At 52.5% G+C, this 19,045-nt stretch overlaps 1 protein-coding gene across 6 annotated transcripts in view; it reads right to left on the reverse strand.

Annotated features, from left to right (window-relative positions):
* Positions 1–33: 33 nt before the first annotated feature.
* The window catches only part of SCAP (SREBF chaperone), a 68,748-nt gene continuing 49,736 nt past the window's right edge, over positions 34–19,045 (reverse strand). For all 6 annotated transcript variants that reach the window (XM_075746919.1, XM_075746917.1, XM_075746922.1 and 3 more), the window contains 15 exons: positions 18,576–18,688; positions 17,585–17,679; positions 13,570–13,668; positions 12,916–13,134; positions 11,508–11,941; positions 10,626–10,820; positions 9,493–9,694; positions 8,500–8,615; positions 7,783–8,353; positions 6,177–6,262; positions 5,582–5,664; positions 4,420–4,586; positions 3,576–3,656; positions 2,468–2,674; positions 34–2,055 (listed from right to left, as the gene is read on the reverse strand). In XM_075746919.1, the coding sequence (XP_075603034.1) occupies positions 1,810–2,055; positions 2,468–2,674; positions 3,576–3,656; positions 4,420–4,586; positions 5,582–5,664; positions 6,177–6,262; positions 7,783–8,353; positions 8,500–8,615; positions 9,493–9,694; positions 10,626–10,820; positions 11,508–11,941; positions 12,916–13,134; positions 13,570–13,668; positions 17,585–17,679; positions 18,576–18,688 (2,914 nt within the window). In that variant the 3' untranslated portion in view covers positions 34–1,809. The remainder of the gene's footprint in view (positions 2,056–2,467; positions 2,675–3,575; positions 3,657–4,419; positions 4,587–5,581; positions 5,665–6,176; positions 6,263–7,782; positions 8,354–8,499; positions 8,616–9,492; positions 9,695–10,625; positions 10,821–11,507; positions 11,942–12,915; positions 13,135–13,569; positions 13,669–17,584; positions 17,680–18,575; positions 18,689–19,045) is intronic.

Here is a 19,045-nt window from a genome sequence, read left to right on the forward strand (position 1 = left end):
AGGCCGCTGGTTCCAGGAGGGCTTCAGCCACGCTCACATTAGTTCCGTTTAATAGAGGTGTCCTCGTACACGTTATAAAACACAGTCTGGTACAAAAAGCGTCCCCTGTACAGTACAAAGCGTACAGCTGGGCTAAGGCCACCCGAGGCGCCGTGCGGAGGAGGAGGAGGAGAAGGAGCTGGGCAGGGGCCGGGGCTGCCCCAGGAGCACCCTGGCCTTCCGTACCCCCTGCCTGCCGCGGGGCTGGCACGGCGCTGCCTCTACAATCACCAGGATTCAATTAACGGACGTCATCGGCGGTTACTTGAGTGAAGAAGAGCGTTAGCGCGAGGGTTCGGTCCCAGCTCAGCCTCACCGGGACCTGGTGAGTCGGTGCCCCCCGCCAGGGCGTGGGGCAGCTCTTGGCCCCTGCCCCTCACTGCCTGGGGCTGGAGCGGGGCCGTAGTGTCACGGGAGGGGAGCTGAGCTCCCCAGCACGCTGTGGAGGAGTTCTGGGGGAGAAGGCCCCTGTCTGGGGGTGCTGCTGGCCCACGGCAGGGTGCTTTGGTCCCACTGCTGCCCTGCTGCCCCCCGCCAGCATCCATCGGGCCGCACACCCCCCCCCCCCAGCCCCAAGAGGGTTTCTCCCCTTTTCTTGCAGGGAGGAGGGGGGCAAGAGCTGCTTGCCCGCTCCCAACCTGAGAAAAGCCTCCTCTGGCCCCGCAATGGGAGGAGGAGGAGGAGGAGGAGGAGGAGGAAGGTGCTATTGCTGCAAACTGGGCGAAGGAGAAAGCTGGGAAGGGCGGCTGCACGCGGCAGCGGGTTCCGTGCCAGCACCGTGTGGCAGCGGGGCCAGGCCCCGGGGCGGCTCTGCCACGGCGGCTTGGTGGAGCGAGGGCGGGTGCGCCGGCACGGGCGCTGCTGGACTGCAGCTCCCACGCTCTCCTGCCATAATAAATAAATATATACAGCACATAAATAAATAGGGCAGGGCCTGCTGCAGCACAGAGCCCGCGAGGGGCAGGGCCAGCCTGGAGCCAGGCAGGTTGGGGCCCTGCCTGCGCTCTAAGGCACGTGGAGGCCAAGCCAGGTGCCCAGGCGGGGTCAGCCCTGTCCTCCTCCGGTGGGACCCGCTGTGCTCGGTGCCCCCCGGCCCAGGGCTGGCAGCCCCCCCCGGCTGCCTGGGGCTCACCCTCCAGCCGCCGCCCGGCCGGGGTGCGGGGCTGCTCTCTGTGTGCCGGGAGCGGGTGCTGGGCTGGGCAGCGCTGCCCACGATGGCCCCGCTCCTGCCCTGCTGCGTCGAGGGCTGTGAGCTGGAACCTGCTGAGACAGAGCCGGAGCCAGCTTAGCTCAGCCCCCGCAAGGCAAGAGGCACCACCGCTGCCCCCAGCTCTGCGCCGCGCTCCAGCGCCCGCTGCCATCGCTCAGACTCCCCCCAGCCAGCCGGTCAGCTCTGGGCAGCCGCCACCACCGCACGCTATCCCCAGCCTGTCCCGAGCAGGGAGCCGGAGCGGAGCTCAGCGCTTCGGGAGCTCTGTCCCTGCAGCCTCTGTGTCCCCCTGCACCAGCCGTGGGACCATCACGCCCCTGGGGAGCCCCAGCGACCGCGCGGAAGATGCAGGGACGGGGAAGAAGAGGAGGGCTCAGGCCCTGCAGACCGTTGGGTGATCAGAGTCCGGTTTACGAGGCTGGAAGGCAGCAGAGGCACACCATGAGAGCTCACCCCTCCTCTGCCCACGCTGCTCTCAACCACGGAAGGGGCCTGGGTGCCCCGTCCCACCTCCTCGCTCCACCCAGGCTCCAGCGCCTCTCCCCCGCCTCCCCCCCGCCTCAGTCCAACTTCTCCAGCACCGAGGGCACGTAGACCAGGCTGAGCTCGCTCCCGAAGTTGCAGACGATGGCGGCGTTCTCCAGCACGAGGATCTGCCGGGCAGGCTGCGATTCGTTGCTCTTCCCCAGGTAGACGGTCTGGAGCAGGTCGCCGTAGCCGATGTCCCAGAAGGAGACGCAGCCCTGGCCTCCCGTCACCAGCAGGTTGTCGGAGATGACGCCCAGGCTGGCACCGCAGCCCATCTCCTGCGCGGAACGAGAGCACGTCAGGGGGCCGAGCCCAGGGCAGGCGTCCCGGCAGGAACTCGTCTGCGAGGGAGGGCAGCAGCCTGCCCGTGCCGCTTCTGCAGGCAGCCCCTGCCGTGGCCATTTAGCCACAGCCCCTCTGCCAGCGCGGCCCCGCGGGTGCACACGCGCTGGAATGGGGCCACAGAGCCTCACGGCAGGACAACACGGTCTGGCCAAGCAACAGATTCAGTCTTTTCTGAGCTCTTGCACATTCTATTTACAAACAGGGAACTTTCCCAAAGCATGCGGAGCTTAAATCGAGATCCCTTCACACCACAAGCCCAGCAGAGGTGGACTGCGGGGTTTGGCGGGGTCCAGAAAGGCACAGAAGCACCCGTAAGCTTTCCCCGGCTGCTGCCCAGCTACCAACCTGCTGGATAGAATAGAGCTTGATCCCCGAGCTGCGGTCCCAGATGCTGATCACGTCGTCCAAGCCGCTGCTGATGACGCAGGACGTTGTACAGGTGAGGGACGTGACGTCCCCTCGGTGAGCGTACATGTGGCTGACCTTGCTCCCCGTCAGCACGTCCCAAAGGCAGATGGCACCGTCCTGGCCTCCGCTCGCTAGCACCATCGTCTGCAAGGACACGGGCAGAACGCAGTCAGGAACCGCAGCGGACGGCGGACAGCGCCCTTTCCATCACACACCCCGGAGCTTCGCAGTGCCACGGACACGGGAAGCCGCCGAGCACACAGGCCAATTCCGTACACAAGCACTTCCAGTGCTCCGGGAACGCTCCCAGGCTGTCGGAGGTCACAGGAACGTGGGATGGAAACCTGAACTGCCGGCTCGGTGTCTTCCCTGCCTTTGTACGTGTGTTTGAGCAGGCCAGAGGTAACAAACCCCCAAGCCCAGCAGGACTCCCAGCTGCAGAGAAACTTGAATTGATTTCACGGAGGTGTAAAGCGCCCAGGTGTGGCTCTCCTCCTTCTTTCTCAGGGGAGCTGGTACCTAAAGCCTCTGTGGGGGCTGACTGCAGAGCAGGGCGCGCTCCGCTAGAGCCTGTTGGCTCCGATGCAGGCTGTGCAGCAGCTCAGCTAAACCTACACCGCTACTCTTGGGAGACAGCCAGTCCCCGGGACGGCAGACATTCATGGGGCAGGGAACGCTTCCTGGGCCGGTTTCAGCCCCTGCTCCCGGCTCTGCCCTCGGAGCTGCGTTCAGAAGGGCTGGCCTGCCGGCACGGGTACAGCGGGAACGGGGCTTTCCTGCTGCAAACAGGGCAGGGAGACAAAGCACCTCCAGGGAAAGGGATTGCTGCGCTCACAGTTAGCTGGATGGGAAAAGAATGGTTTGGCTTCTCAGGCACACGGTGAGCACACCGTTCCAGCCACCAGTGAACCCGCTGCATCCTCAGAGAAGCGCACGTCAACTTCTCTGCACGTACATCAGAAAAGGGGCCCGGCTCTGGCTGACCCAGCGCTCAGCAGCCGTATACAAGGATGTTCTTCGGGGTGCAGAGCCAGCCGCACCTTACCTGATCGATGTACACAGCTGTGATAGCTCCTGAGTGACCCTGCAGCGTGAACAAACAGCACGAGTCTTCTAGCCGAAACACCTGCGGGGCGGGAGAGGGAGATGTGAGCATCGGTGAGGCAGCCGTGCTGCAGAGCGATACTACCTGAGCGTGGTCACTCTTGCTAACGAAGCAACAGCTCTCGCTTTATCTGCCTTACTGCCATCTGTACATCTTACTGTACGTCTCGCAGCAGTCAGGGCCTGTCACAGACTTGGATTAATTAATTAATTGGATATTAGGAAAAATTTCTTCACCAAAAGAAGCACAGGGCAGTGGTGGAGTCCCCGTCCCCGGAGGGATTTCAGAGCCGTGTAGATGTGGTGCTTGGGGACATGGGTTAGTGGTGGGCTGGGCAGTGCTGGGGTAACGGTTGGACTCCGTGGTCTTAAGGGTCTTTTCCAGCCTAAACGATTCTGTGGCTAAGAATGGGGTTCCCCAGAACCCAGACCCTGCTATTCATGAAGTCACCCGTCCCTAAGGCAGGAAGGTCTCACACTGCTTAGTGAGTACCTCACGCTACCTCACCTCTGGCCTTCTAACCCCAGTGAGGAGCCCCAGCCAGGCAGACGAGCGTACCACGGGGAGCTCCAGGAACACACTGGGTTGGACTCCAACCACACCACCCCGAACACCCGTCTACCTTTGTGCACAGACACACGTCAGCTTTGCTCCCCCCACCCACGCACGGGACAAGCTGACATCCCGTGATGTCCACAGGACAGCGAAGCACCCAGAAGCACCCACACCCCACCAGTGACAGGGCAGCAGCAGCAGCCCAGCACCGCAGCCGAGGAAGCCTTACTCTCAGAGTGTGGTCCTGGCTCCCGGTGACCAGCCGTCCAGCCGCAGCCTTCAGCGCCGTGATCGGCTTCTGGTGGGCACAGGACACGGTGTGGGTGAGCTGACACACGATGATGTCGCTGCTGCTGAACACGGGGGAGGACGGGATGCTGCTTCTGCTCGGGGCTCCTGTGGTGAGACACACGGGTAAGTCCTCAGTGCAGCAGATGCAGCCTTATGCTCCAAGACTCCTATCACCCAGAAACGGTGTGACATCGGGGATGCCTGGATGCTGAACTTCAGGGAATTTCAACCTGGTCCTCTGAAGAGCCGAACACTCGGCACCCTGACACCAACAGAAGCTACAGCTGCTCAGCACTCATGAACAACTAGAGTGAGGGTCTCCAACAGAGTCCTCAGGAGCAGAACTCCCTTCTGCAGATCAGTGGCCCCTACGCAGTAAATCTTCCGCAAGACTGAGATCCCTGAAGCCCAAGAGCACTGCCTCTGACTACCGTTGTCAGAGAGGCAGAACAGACAGCTGGGTGTAAGACTCTCTGCGTCCTATGGGGAAAAGTCATTTCCACAGCCGATCCTTTCCTGCAGAGCCTGCTCCACTCCCACATCTACAGCTTGTGGACCCCAGGACACCCCTCCAGAAATGTGACCATTCTTCTAGAGTAAGGCCAGGGCTTCCCTCCCCTCCAGGCCACTCCAGAACCAAAGGAGGCACTGCACTGCAAACCAGTTACCACCACGGATTAGTTTTGCGTGCGTCGTGGTTGTGTCGAGGCCCCAGGCTACATCGCGGTTGTGTGGGGCTACATGGTGTGCAAACAAGTGAGAAAAGACCTTGCTGAAGGAGAAAGTAAGGGAGAAGTGGGAGAGGAAGGAGGTACGGGGCAGAGCTGACCCTGGAACGCATGCCTCAGCCTTCCGACCTACGCACTGGAGAAAACCAGCACTCGAGACGCTCTCCCTGCATAGGGAACTCCCAAAGTATTCCTCATCTCTTCAGAGCAGCTGCTTTGGCACCCTGCAGCACAGGGGTTTGTGGAGCGGAGCATTATTATGACAGTTTATGAAGTGGGTGTGAGGAAGAGGCAGCTGCAAGAAGGCCAGGGAAGAAGAAAAGGCTCAGCGGAGCTCAGAGCGGTGCACAGCACGCTCGGACACTTGCTTACCTCGGAACTGCAGGTGGTTCAAGGACGTGTGTGTCTCTAGTGAAAAGAAATCTAAAGAGCCATTCAACCGGGCAGCGACGATCCTGAGGGAGAAAGGCAGGCACGTGAGGAGAGGCCCTTCCCTGCTCTCACAGGGTGAGGAGCCCCGGGACCTTCCGAGGCAGAGCACAAACCACGCAGGCTGCCCCTGTGAGGAGGCGCTCCTGATTGCAAGGAAGAGGGCTCGGAAATTGTATTAAGCTCAGAGCACACAATAAACTGGCAGATGGCAATGCCTCTTGGATAACAGCACACAGAAACCAGTGACCCAAAGGCCCCATCTCCAGCCCTGAATTCTTCTGGGCGTTCAGCTCCTAGAAAGACTGAGTATCTCTATGAAGAAGTGGCTGCTGGAACAGACTCGGACCCAGAAAAGCTCGCTCCACCATGCCCAGCTTGAGAGCCGGACGCGTGGGAAGGACGAGACCTCCCAGCTGAGCCTCGGCCATCATGGAGCTGTTCTGTCTCCGTGGCAGGAGGGTCAGAGCTGCGGCCCTGCCTTACACCACGTGTTCTCCTCCCCTCACAGGAGATCACAGAGCACAAACGCAATTACCTGTTGTTCAGGAAGACGAGCGCTGTGATGCCAGATTGACCTTCATCATTACTGCTGCGGAGGGTCCCCTCGATGGCATCCCACACCTGGAAGGGGAAGGGGTGAATGCCGTGATCCTGACCAGAAGACTGTCGCACGTCGAGGGGTCGGTGATCTGGGTAACAGCTAACCTGTGCTGTGCCACAGACACCCCCGGCCCCCCCGCGCTGCCTGATCCTAACGAAGGAGCCGGGACGCAGCTCCCACTTGGCACTAGGGATTACAATCATCAGTATCCTTCTATCTATCTAAAAGTGAAGCAGCAAGTGCTCGAGTGAACGTCCTTCTGTTTGGCAGCAGAAATGCGGAATGGAATTCTTTTCTTCCAAAAAAATCCCCTAAGAGCTGTAAGGACCACAATGCCGGCCAAACTCTCCAGGGACAGGATCCGCACGGTATGCCATGCTCTTGGGTCTGTCCAAGGCTGTACGACACGGAGTCCCCGCGATGGGAGGGACATAAGATCACACTATCCTCTTTTTCCTTCTAACATTACTGCCAATAAATGCTATTTTAATCAATGCTTCAAAATCTGCACGCCTTTCTTACTGAGGTCACAACGAGCACTAGCCTGGTGCACCACACACGAAGCCTGCGGCAGCACGGGCTCCGGCTGCACACCCCCCCGTTCCCAGCACCCCTCTTTGCTCCCAGTCAGCCCAGCATCTGCCCTGTTCCGAGCATGAAGCACTCTGGATTTTGAAGCAATATTGTGATGTGGACTGGAAACAAGATTCAGCAGGAAAATTCAGTCAGTGTCTCAAGGCAGCAGCTCAGAAGAAAGTATCTGAGCTCAAAACCGTATTTAAAGGACAAAGAAAACCAATGGAGTGGCCTGTGTCGTTGCTGGGAAGAGTGAGAGCTGCTCACATGCAGCACAGGTAGAAAAGGTCAAAAATCATTAACATTTTTATTTCAAAATGTGTTTGTTTAAAAAACCCTTGCATTTATTTTGAAGGAAAAATTCGAACTTGATTTCCCAAAATGAAATTAAAATTGAACTAATTCTGAAAGTTTCTCATTGGAGAAGATTTAAATTGCCGATTAAAATTTGCTTCAAAACCCGTGTCATTCTCATAGAATTCCTATTCGTTTCACTTCATTTCATGACTCACCAGCAACATTACTTAATGACATGGCAATCTTGAGGCTTCTTCAGTCCTAAAGAGCTGCTATTATTTAGCACTAACTGAAGAATTTTTTTTCCTTACACTAAGAACCTCCTTTGAAATGAATTATTTCGACACTCAGGAACCAGAAAAGAAGATAAGCAAGCAAAGTACTGATCAAAGGAGAAGCTGTTTCGAATACTTTAAAAACCGATTATAGGGTGATAACAGACACTACACCACAATTCCTGTTCTGTTCTAAAATCAAATTAAGCCGAAACGCCGCAATTTTCAGTGCATACGAGGAATTTCTGCCCTGGGATCTGTCCTATCCTGCACCCTGAGAGGCTGCGTGCCTGGTGCTGGTGTGTCTGGCACGGGCAGTGGCAGCAGCTGAGCACAGAGCCACCGCGGCAGCTCACCCAGTGCCTGGGCTGGCAGCGAGCCTTGCTCCTCACCTCCAGCTTCCCGTTACTCCGGCCAGCCACAATCAGGTTCCCTTGCAGGTCCAGGCTCCAGACAGAGCTCTCCAAGTCTCCTCCCCAGGAAGGAAGCAGTGACGATTTGTCAAATCCCGTAAAAGATTCGTCCCCCAAGCTCCTTCTGCGGCTGCTGCAGCCTCCCTCCTCGGTCCCGCAGCCCAAGGAGCGGGGACTGCCGCTCCCCGCACAGAAGCTGGCGTGCCCGTGCGGGGCTGAGAGGCCAGTGAAGTTCATGCAGTTGGAGGTGCTGTGCTCTTCATACGCTTTACCAACCAGGCTGCTGAAATCGTACCCGGTCTCCTTCTGGCGACTGCCCACAGCACGGAGCCGCGTCTCTGACTCGGCCACCTTCACCTGCTCAGAGAAGTTCGTGTCAATGAGAGACGTGAGGTCTGGCTGGTCACAGAAAAGCGGCGGCTGGGGAGGGCTGAGCATCCGTTTGAGCTGGTGACTGTTCTCAAAAGAGTCGTCCAGACCATTCTTGCCATCCGGACTGAGATCCCAGCTTTCCTGGTAATCAAAAATGCCACTGCTGTCTCTTCGTAACCTAAAATACAGTAAGAAAAGGTCAGTTCTGCCACCTCTACTGTCTGAGAGGGCTGGTTTCTTACAGAAGGGTTTGCACTTGCTGCTGAGCAGCGGCTGCGGAGGGACGTGCCCGCAGCTGCGTGACTTGGTACAGACACCGCGTACCTTGGTTTGGGAATAACGGTGAGGCAGTCGCCAGTCTGAGCATCCCACACACGGATCTGGCCCACCAGGCAGCAGCTGACAAGCAGCATGCCATCGCTAGCCAGGCATTCGATGTCCTGGGAAGCAAGAACAAGCACAGCTGAGCACGTAGCACCACCGAGGCCTCCGGACTCTGACAATCACTTTGCGTGTGGCTGAGGAACTATAGAGGTGATAAATTTTAGGTCAAAACTACACAGCTGGCTTAGCAACCTAGGGATACTCTGAGAACATGAGTACATCTTTGCTCAGAGTCCTCACTGTGCATTAGACTGCTGGAAATCACAGACTCCATCTGTGTTCCCTTTCCCTGACAAAGTATGGCCCAAAGAGATGGTCGGATCAGGAACAGAGGTGCAGCTTCTCTGGAAGACACGGCACAGTGTTTCAAACTCCACCTGACCGGGTGCCCAAGTGCTTTGTTTCATCTCGGAATGGGAAGAAACATCTTTCCCCTCAAGAAAAATGAGTGAACTGAGCGAGCAGCAGCACACTTCCGTGCAAACCCATGGATGCTTTTAGCACTGGAAACACCACTGAACAGTCCAAATCTCTGCAGTAACTTCTGGGAAGCAGGAAAAAAGGATCCAGTAGGTGTTAAACATCAGGAATCTAGAGCTATCCCAGCAAAGAAAGCTGGATTGGCCCAGCCAATAAAAGCCAACAGCTGGCTACACAGAGAAGGGCGTAACAGCAATTGCAAGAAGCTCAGAGCGAGTCCCAAGAAGAATCGGAAAAGTCCTACAGAAAACTTCATGCTAATATATATATATATATATGTATATGATTCATTTGCCCTGGCTGTTAGTCTCCACAGCTGCATTACACTAAGGCTGCACAGCTGGTCTGTCCTTCGTGAGGGTTGTTATTTCAATAAAACAAAGGAAACAGAAGACGTGTGGTGCAAGTCAGTAAAATGCCTTTCTTTTAAGGCCTGCATCCCGTCCGACCTACCATGAGGTGACCCCTGAGAACCAAGGGGACGATCTCAGTCTCGGGTGGGGAGTACCCGTAATCGTCACAGGGCAGGTCCCCCCTCTTCCTCCTGCTGTGTGAGAGCCCGTTCTGCCCGTAGTTCTTGGGGCAGAACACCCGGTACAGGCAGAAGAGCAGGAGGACCAGGATAATGCCCGAGGCCAGACCCAGAGCAGCCACCCTGGAGGAGAGACAAATGGATACAACGACAAAAAGAAGGTGAGATAAAAGATCCAATTACTAGTCCACAGATAGAGTTTGAAAAATACTGTGAAAGAATTGCACATGTTGCTGGTCTGAATTTTTCAGCTGAGAAAAATTTCCAATAAGCTATAGTGATTTTGGGAAAATGAAAGGATTTTTTTAATGGGACAATGTCCATTTCAACAAGATATTCAGACTTTTCAATAAGAAAAGTACATAGCAACTAAGACTTTAAGAAAAACGCTAGATGGGGATTGGGATAATATAAAGTGCGTTCAATAGAGCCCAAGGAGAATTAAAGATTCAGGGGGCAAGCTGGAAGCCTGTCTTCTCAGTAGAAAAGGAAGGTCCCTGCTTGCTGGAGAGTTTGATCTAACACTCAATAAAGCATTATTAAATCACAATGTTTATTCCCAAAGACGAACTCCTATCCCTGTTACCAACACAGATAAACCCGTAATGCATCATGTGTGGTGCTAGGAGTAACAGTTTGAGCATCACCAAGCCATTCAATTAAAACACATTACAGCTTAATCTTCAAAATGCATGACTAATTGCACGGTGGTTACCAGATTAGAGTGAACACTTGCATATCTATCAAGTTTTTACACCATTTGTCCATAGCCATCAATATCTATCGACAAGCAGCTGCCACCACCAGCAATGTCTGCTAACAACCCAGGCTGCACACACCACCTCCTGCCAGGGAACTCGGAAAAGACGCGAGATTAATCTAATGCTGCGCTAGCTGAGCTGGAGTGCCCTGAGCATTACAGGATTTTGCACTGAAGCTTTACAAATATTTGTTGTCCTCCTTTTTTTTTTCCGCCAGGAGAAGAGCCAAAGAGCAACCCGTGTCTCCAAGGGAGTTAAGAAACGTCGGAAGGCTGTATCAAAGACTCTTTTACTTGTAAAGAGTGACATCCTGGTGCCCTTGCAGCTTGGACGAGGCTTGGTCAGGCCGAGCTTCAGCATCCAGCTTCCCACTGCTTGAAGATAAGAAGGGGTGGTAGCGGTTAGCCTCCTGGGGATGCCGCACTTCTAAGGCCTCTTGTGGGTTCAGGTACAGCGTGACAGGGATTGCTGGAAGGATGCTGATGTATCTGAAGGAACGGAAAGATGAGAATAGCTTAGGAACAACAAACGCAAAAGACACAAAAATCCTAATAGGTTGCCAGCCCATCTTCTCACTAGCAGCCAAGGTAGGTCTCAGCACGCACTTTCACTCCAGCAGTTTCAGGTATTCTAAACTAAAGACATCCTTTGAAATATTTTTCTTTAAAGATATTTCCGAGGTCTTAACCCTTACCTCTGTGGGAGAGCCACAGTGGAATAAACTGCTGATGAGATCAAATGGATCACTTAGATTTAAGTCAGGATATAATGATCTGGTCCAGTTTCCCATACACCGCAGGCCAGAAGATCTCACCAAGAAGTTTCTTCAGCTCACATGTCTATTCCTCACATGTACCATTCCCATCACTTACAGATGATCATGTACTGTTTTACAAAATTCTAAACATCACCTCCAGGGTAAAGGCAGATAACAAGTAAGGGCACAGGAGAGAAACACAACCCTTATTCTCAGCCAAACAGCCCTGGAGAGTTTGGTACCTCTGCACCACACAGGAGAGCCCGTTTAATAGTCTCCTCCTGAAGACACATCTGGAGTAAGCCAGGTGGAACACAAATTATCTTACTTAGAAGGACAAAGGATGGAAGAAAGAAGAACGCTCGGGGTCAGTTCCACAATTCAAAGTGCCTGTGGCACTCAATGCCAGCCCACTTGCCTTTTGGCCAGAGTGATATTGTAGTAGCTGAAGAGGGATGGCCAGTGTCTGAAGGAAAGCTTCCTCCAGATCTCCTCATCCTCTGCTCCCCAGGTAACCTCTGCTTCCGTTCCAAGCTCCGTCTGTCCGTTCCCTTTGCCCTCTGGTCCCTGGGCCCAAGTGTGCCGGTTTGTCTCCAGCCCGTTCAGGGACTCCAGCCCTGACTTCTGCTCACGCTGCTGCGTCTGGTTTTCTGACAGGTGTATAGGGTCCGATGGGAAGACTGAGAGGTCAATCTTGGGGTCCCCAGCAGGTAGGACCCCTCCAGGAACAGGCATAGGAGGCAGACCTGCTTCACCCAAAGGACTCTGTTCGGTGACCTGTGACGTGAGGTAGGTGCGGAGACCAGCAGGATCCGTGTAAACCAGGATTCCAATCCAGATCACCGTCCCAGCCTAGACAGGATGAGCAAGGAGACAAGGGCATTTAGCACATGGCCTTCACACTCCACCTCCAACACCTCGTCAGCTGGCTGAGCTGATCAGCAACGTCCCAACCAAGGGTACGCCCTGCACTCGGTTGTGGTCTTATTCCCGGCAGACACTTATCCTCTAAGAGGATCAGGAGAGGTTGCACGTCACGCACGAAAACTGAACGCTGCTCTTCTGTGAGCCACCTGACTCTACCTGATGGTGGGAACCCCACTTCTCCCACAGAAACGCACAGCAGGAAAGAGACTCCTTTGCTGGCGGCTGGGACCAGCACGTCTGCCACCCTCACACAGGTCTGGAAAGGCTTAATTCAGGGTTCATGAACTCTGCAAGACCAACTGCAGCAGCCACGGTTCACAGAATGCTGTATTAATTTAACTTAAGCTGCCATCAATGTTAGTTGACAGTAACAGCCTGGGCTGTGGTTTGTAGAGCTGGGGAACACGCGCATTCCTCTGCTTCCGCTACAGACACCCAGAATAGAGGGCGGGGGACAAGCAGGGGCAGAAACTGGTGTAACCACTGCACTTACACCTGCAAAACTCTGTCATGTAGCAAAATATCTCCATGTTTTTAGTCCACATTATCTGCCAGAACAAAATATGATTTCTGCTCTGTAAACATCTTCTCTCTCCACTCATACAGTTCTTAAAAATCTGCTTATATAAAGCAGATTTTTGTCTCAAAGCAAATATCAGAGAATTACCCGCTTCCACCCAAACATCATGCAAACAGCAGAGCCCTGGAGCTAATGCATGCAGAGCGATGTTCTTAGGGAAGTATTTCTTGAACTGTATTTACCGTGGGGCAGCATAAGTCTTGCAGGGGAAGAAGGATGCATGAAAATGGTGGGCTTTTTTCCCTGCCCAGAAGCCTGTTTGGGTTGGGTTAGCGTCCAGCAGGAAGGGGCAGCGGATAACAAACACCACATGGCATACCATGATGAGTCTCTGGGCCAGCCGGGTCCTGGCGAAGAAGTAGATCACCCGCAGCCTCTTTGGCAGGCGCAGGTTCCTGAAAGACGATGGCTGCAGGGTGATGGTGTGGGGGGTGGCAGGTCGCATAGCTGGCTGGCGTTCGTAGCGCTGAGAGCGGCTGACAGGCTTCGCCGGGGGCATGCAGGCTTCCGCTGGCAACCGTTTGTTCAGATCAGCAAGCTGCCAAGAGAAAAGTAAACGTGTGAGAGCCGTGGTGATGAGGTCCTTCGAGAGAAATGTGTGCACATCAGCTACCTTTGATACATGCCTACGTCTGAGTTCCAGCCTTCACCCTCGAGTTGATCTGTCCTGACTTTCTCTCTAGCACACTCTTTTCTTTGCTCGGCCATGGTCATCTCTTTGTGACCGTGTCTCCTTCCAGCCCGTTTACCCCAAATCTGCACGTTTATATATATGAGGGCATCTTGTTCCTTCAAGCACTCTGTTCCCAATTCCTGCATATGTGTAACTGAGCAAGTATTGCTCTGGAATTTTTACAGCTTGGTCTTTTTTGTTTAGAGAGTGAAAATCACAGGGTGTGCTTCCTTTAATCCTTCCACAATAGCAGAGAAGGAAGACTCAAGGCAAAACACCGTGTTCTTGGCCCTTCCTTACCTCCATACGGCGAATGTCAATGGACAGCACAGTAGTGAAGAAAAACATCTGCAGAAAGAAGTCAGACACCAGGCCGACCACAGCGAAGAGGCAGAACTCCTGCAAACAGAACACACTGATTAGCTATGCGGAGACAACGGTAAATGTTTCAACTTCAGAAAAAGGGAAAGTCAGCAAACTCTTGCCCAGAGCGCAGGCCTGAGTCTTTTTTACTGACAAATCCTATTATTGGTATTTTGTAATAGTTGAGAGTTTAGTGCTAAAAAAGTCCATGTGAGAACTCAAGAGTGTATTTATTCAGGTTCGCGTTCTTTGTTCTTCTTAACCATAAAACATCAAAGCACTGAAGGAAAAACCGGCAGAGGATGTTCTCCCAGGTCACAAAGCCGTGGCAAGGCTGCAGCCATTGCTCTCTGCCTCCCTGCCCATGCGTTCAAATCACAAGGCCAAACAGCCTCCAATGGTCACGGTTTCCTGCACTCTACCGATAAACCTCAGCCCTGATTTAAAATTCCTCCAGGAACGCAGGTTGTTCAGGAACTGGATCAATCACCCTCCAACCAAAGACAGACCACTGATGTCACTGTACGTCTGTGGACTTGTTTGTAGCCATTCTCCAGGGCCCCAGCTAAACCATTTCTGCTTAAATCACACTTCTGGCTAATGTATATTTGATGGGCAAATTTAATTCCTATGTCCCTGGAAGACAAGTCCCATATCTGCTCTCGGAGGTCTCTAGACACCAAGTATATTGCAAAAGCCAGTTTCCTAAACTTGCTGTAATGCTCCACTTTTTCCAGGAGGTGCCGTTGCAGAAATAAGGATTAAAAGATTCTGCCCAGCAGCAGAAATGCTGTCAGCTCCCAGATCATCCCTATAAAACAAATGCACGGTCTCACCCTTATCCCCATGAGTGCTAAGTGCCGTCCCCTCTCCCCCACTACATTCAAACCTTCAGAGCAACACAGAACTAAAATATTTTTGAGAGGCGTTTTGTTTCCCTTGGAGGTACAAATTTCTGCCAGGACCTGTTAGGACCCAAAAAGGATCTGGAAAATAGGGAGAGATCAAGAAAGTTGAAAGTAAGCAGGAGTAAAAACCTTAGGCTAAACAACAGATTAAAGACTCTCGCCCTCACTTGCAGAACAGAGCTGGCAAACGCCCGCTGCCATTCACTGCCTGCCTGCTGGCGTGGTGACACGCTCACTACCTGCAGACCAAGCCAGGACACATCCTCCTGCACGGAAGGAGAGAGGCCGTAGGGATCCATTTCTTTTGTCCCTCTTCTTCCTACGTCTGCCCCAGCTTCTTGCATGAGGCTGGAGACCACCATCAGCCCAGGGAAATGAAAAGAGATAGCGTAAAAGGCTATCCAAAACCTCTAAACAAACCTTGAAGCCTTCTCATCCTGTCCAAACTGTTCTCGAAACTTAAGCAATCAACCGCTTGTTATTTAAAAATCAGCGTGATATGAAACGAGATAACCCAGCAGGTCAGCTGCCCCTCCCCAAACCTCCCAGCGACAGCAGCGCACAGAAACAGGTTCTGATCAGGTTTTTCTCTTTAACCCCTTCCCCAACATCTGGCAGGAGGTTTTGGAAGCAGAGGGATGAAAACACAACACAAGCTCCTCTTTCAAGGAGAAAACCAGAAGGAAAGCAGTATCTATCTGGATTTCACCAGATCTCAGGAAACACAGGCTCCACAAATGGCAGGCTCTGCACAGAAAGAGATTAATTCTGTTAATATCTTCAGCGACATCTGAAGCCGCTAGCCCTAGAAATCTAAAATCTTCTTATACTTGGATACTGCACACCCTGTGGCAAAACCCAAACTGATTTCAGTAGGTACAGGATCGGGCTATCAGTGTGTGACCTTCAGTAGAAGGTAGGGGATAAGAGATGAAAAACGGAGGAGGAATGCTCAGCACGCACCCCTGCAGCATCCCAGGACCATCCACAGGGACGCTGTGCCAGGAGAACAGGGGTCTCTACCCACCTGCAATGCAAGGCAAGAGGATTTCACTGCTTCTCACAATTACAAGGGATTTAAAGTGAATGCAGAATTCTCATCTGAAGCCAAACTCTATTTTAGGACAAGGAGAGCCACAAAAATGTAGAAAAATTCCCTTCTGCTAAATGACCTACACTGCCAAGGAGTAACTGAGAAAAACAAGACGACCCATTACAGTCCTCGGGGCAGGTGAGATCCTTCAGCTAAGAAATGCTTCCCTCTTCTGTTACTCCCTGCACCAGGCAGCACCTGAACGGCCCCAGCACTGCACTGCTCCCTCTGACAGGCTGGAGCAAAGGTCCCCACCAGATTTACGCAGCCTGGCTCTCCTTCTGCCGGATTCCTTGGACTCTGCAACACGAGAACAGCACTTTATCTGTACAGTGTCCTTCACTCTCAGGGACAAAGATAAGGGGCGTACAGCAGGCTGCAGCAGAGCAGCTGGCAGTCGCTAACAGACTGCATCCCTGCGAGATTCTTCCTCTGGAGAGTGCAAGCATCCAAGGAAAGACAGGATCACGCAGAGAGCAAGGAGTGGATGTCATCACGTATGTCAAAACGCTGTAATAAACAGGAGTAATTTAAAAAAGACATAACATGGGGGTGCGGGCATGGTGTCACTTTTATACGGCTCTGCCCCGTCCCTTTTATCAGACTCCTTTATCTCCTGTAGTCAGGGCACCCTGCAAGCTTCTCTGTAGCAGAGTGCAAACAGCAAGTGAACCGACCCAGCGGCATCCCCACGACAGGGCTGCTGGCACTGCGCTCGCTTCACAGATACTGTCAAGCTTCACTTTCTGAGGTCCAGCTGTGCAGCAATGAAACAGAGGCCAAAAGGTGCTAACGTACCATATGAATGAACCCAATTTAGACCCAAAGGATGGATCGTGCCAGTGTTTGAGCTGAACAATCTCTGCAATCAGCTTCAAATAAAAAAATTAGGCCACAATAGGCAGGCAGCTGTCGCCTGGGGAATTCTACTACAGCTCCTCTCTTGCTGTCCTCTTGGATACTGAGAGAGAAGCTCAGGAACTGCCGAGTTCAGCCTGCAATGCTCCAGTCCAACCTGAATGTTTAACTTCTTAGATTATCATTCTTAGATTATCACGTGCAGTCTCTACTGGTGTTAAAGCAAGGCTATACACAACCCGCCCCTCTTCATGCAGGTCACGGTGGCCAGCGAGCACCTAGCGAGGGTGCAGAGTAGCCTCCGACTATGCAGATGCTGGGTTGCTCCCGCCTTCGCTTGCTGACTGCCCCTGCTAGAAATTTCCAGAGACAACAGGCTGACGCCTGCCCGAAGCCTGGCTGCAGAGCTGCTATGGAACTAGCAATGAGGATTTGTCTAGGCAGTGCTTCTGCTCATGTAGCTCACCAGGAACAAGCCCTGCTCGGTCAAGGATCAGAAATCAAATGGTGTCAGCTTCCTGATACAACTCAGCAAGCATGGTCCTGAAAAGGGGACTGTGCAGCAGAGAAATTAACACACCATGAGGCAGGAGACCGCGATCCTATTTTCAGTGCAACGCAGACCCAACAGCATGACCCCTGACAGATCATTCTACCTCGAGGTTTCAGTTTACCCACCCATGAAACAGAGACAATGGTATCTGTGGCTGTAAAAACCTACAGATTTGTCAATCTGGTGAAAGAGCCCCAAACAGACTGTCCACCCTAATTCTCGAAGCAGATATTCTGCAGTAGGGTTTTGGTTTTTCCTTCCATCCACTTAGAAGATGGAGTAGCCAGCTCACAGAAAGGCACTTTTTGGTTGGAATAAAGGCATCCCTGCAGCAAAGGCACAGGGCAGCATTAAGTTCTGCCATGGGAGCCCCTGCTACGGCTCCTCCTGGAGAGATCCACATTCTACAGATGTATCTATTTCCCACTAACGGACTCTTATCCCAGTCAGCCAGAGAGGGGAGGAGAATATTGTTCCCTGCATTCTTCCAGTGCCTACAAGCCTCTGTCCTGCAAATTCAAACTGATCACCCGTACTCACCTGGATGGCTGGGACAAGGGTGAAATACCCAATCAAGATGATCCCAAGCTCTGTCGCCATATTCTTCATAATCGACCAGCTCTCATTGCTCAAGCCTGGAGAAGGAACATGCAAAGACAGGTAAAAGGAGACTGTTCACTAGTGGACAGATGGGAGCACAGCAAAAAGGAACTGGATTTCCCTTCTTTAAAATTAGCATCTGTAGACAACAGGCAAAAATGGCACTTTCAGGCTAAAATTCGTCTGACCTATTTTGAATACCCAAGTCAGATAATCAGACTACCAATGTCTTTGTTAGCTGGATTATTAACTACAAAGGGAGCTCAGGATGACTCTCTCAGCTCACAAACTGTCCTGATTTCAGCACTCTGAGGCCACTGCACAAGGCAATACAGGGATTCAGTAGTGTAGAGGACCATTGAGTTTTTGAGTCCTGTTTTCAACCTAGGATATAAACCACTCATAATTTTAAAACTAGGTAGATTTTTCTGGGCATCACTCCAGAATCTCTCTTCCCTGATGTCTAGAAATATTTTTATGTTTATAAGCTACATTTATCCACGGTTTGACCATACTCAAATTTTATGCAGGTGCAGAGTGTATCTATAATAGAGAAGGTAATTTTGCCAGAGACTTAGCAGGACTTCATGACTTGTGGACTGCACATACAGTACTCATGACACGAGGACAAGGTGCTGAATATCTATACCAGGAGATAAACTTCTCCATTACTAACACTTTTTTAAACTTCTTTAGCCAATGCTTCGGTCAACAATCTTAAAAAGCAGTGCCCACAATTACAGGCTTATATTAGTTCTTGGAATTAACAAAAACAGAACAAAAAGACTAATAGAATACAATTCCCAATTCCCATTCATCACCCACAGCCCTTGGTTCCTTCACAGACCAGAATTAAGATCATTCCCCACCTCCTAGTCCTTGGGTTACCCTTATTTTCTCTCTCAACACTTTTCCCAAGCAGGCTGCGTACCTTGGGCAATGCGTAGCTTCACTTCCAGGTCAACGGGCGTAGAGACGACTGACTTGGTGAGAACCAACACGTTCTCTAGGCCAATCACTACAACCAAGTATGGAAATATCTCTCTAGAGGAAACAAAGCCAGAACTGAGAATGAGATTCTTGGTGAAAAAGAAGGGAAGAACTCAAGTTAGGCAGCAAACATGTCCCAGAGTCAAGGCGAGGAAACACTATCCAGTGCTCTTAGCCAAATCCCTTCTCATACAATATTACTCTATGATGAGGTAAGGGGTTTGTATTTCATCTGCTTTGGAGAGACATTAACATTTTTGCAAAGCTGCATGATTTTTCTGGAAAATGGCCACTGCAGACCACTACTAAAGCAGTCTTAATGCTTCCCAGGGCTGGGACAGTGCCCATTGAAGAGTCCCTCCAGCATCTAGTACACAGAGGTACAGATCAAAAACATGGACTTCGAACACC

This window comes from Balearica regulorum, chromosome 2 (genome assembly GCF_011004875.1).
Source record: "Balearica regulorum gibbericeps isolate bBalReg1 chromosome 2, bBalReg1.pri, whole genome shotgun sequence".
Taxonomy (NCBI): domain Eukaryota; kingdom Metazoa; phylum Chordata; class Aves; order Gruiformes; family Gruidae; genus Balearica; species Balearica regulorum.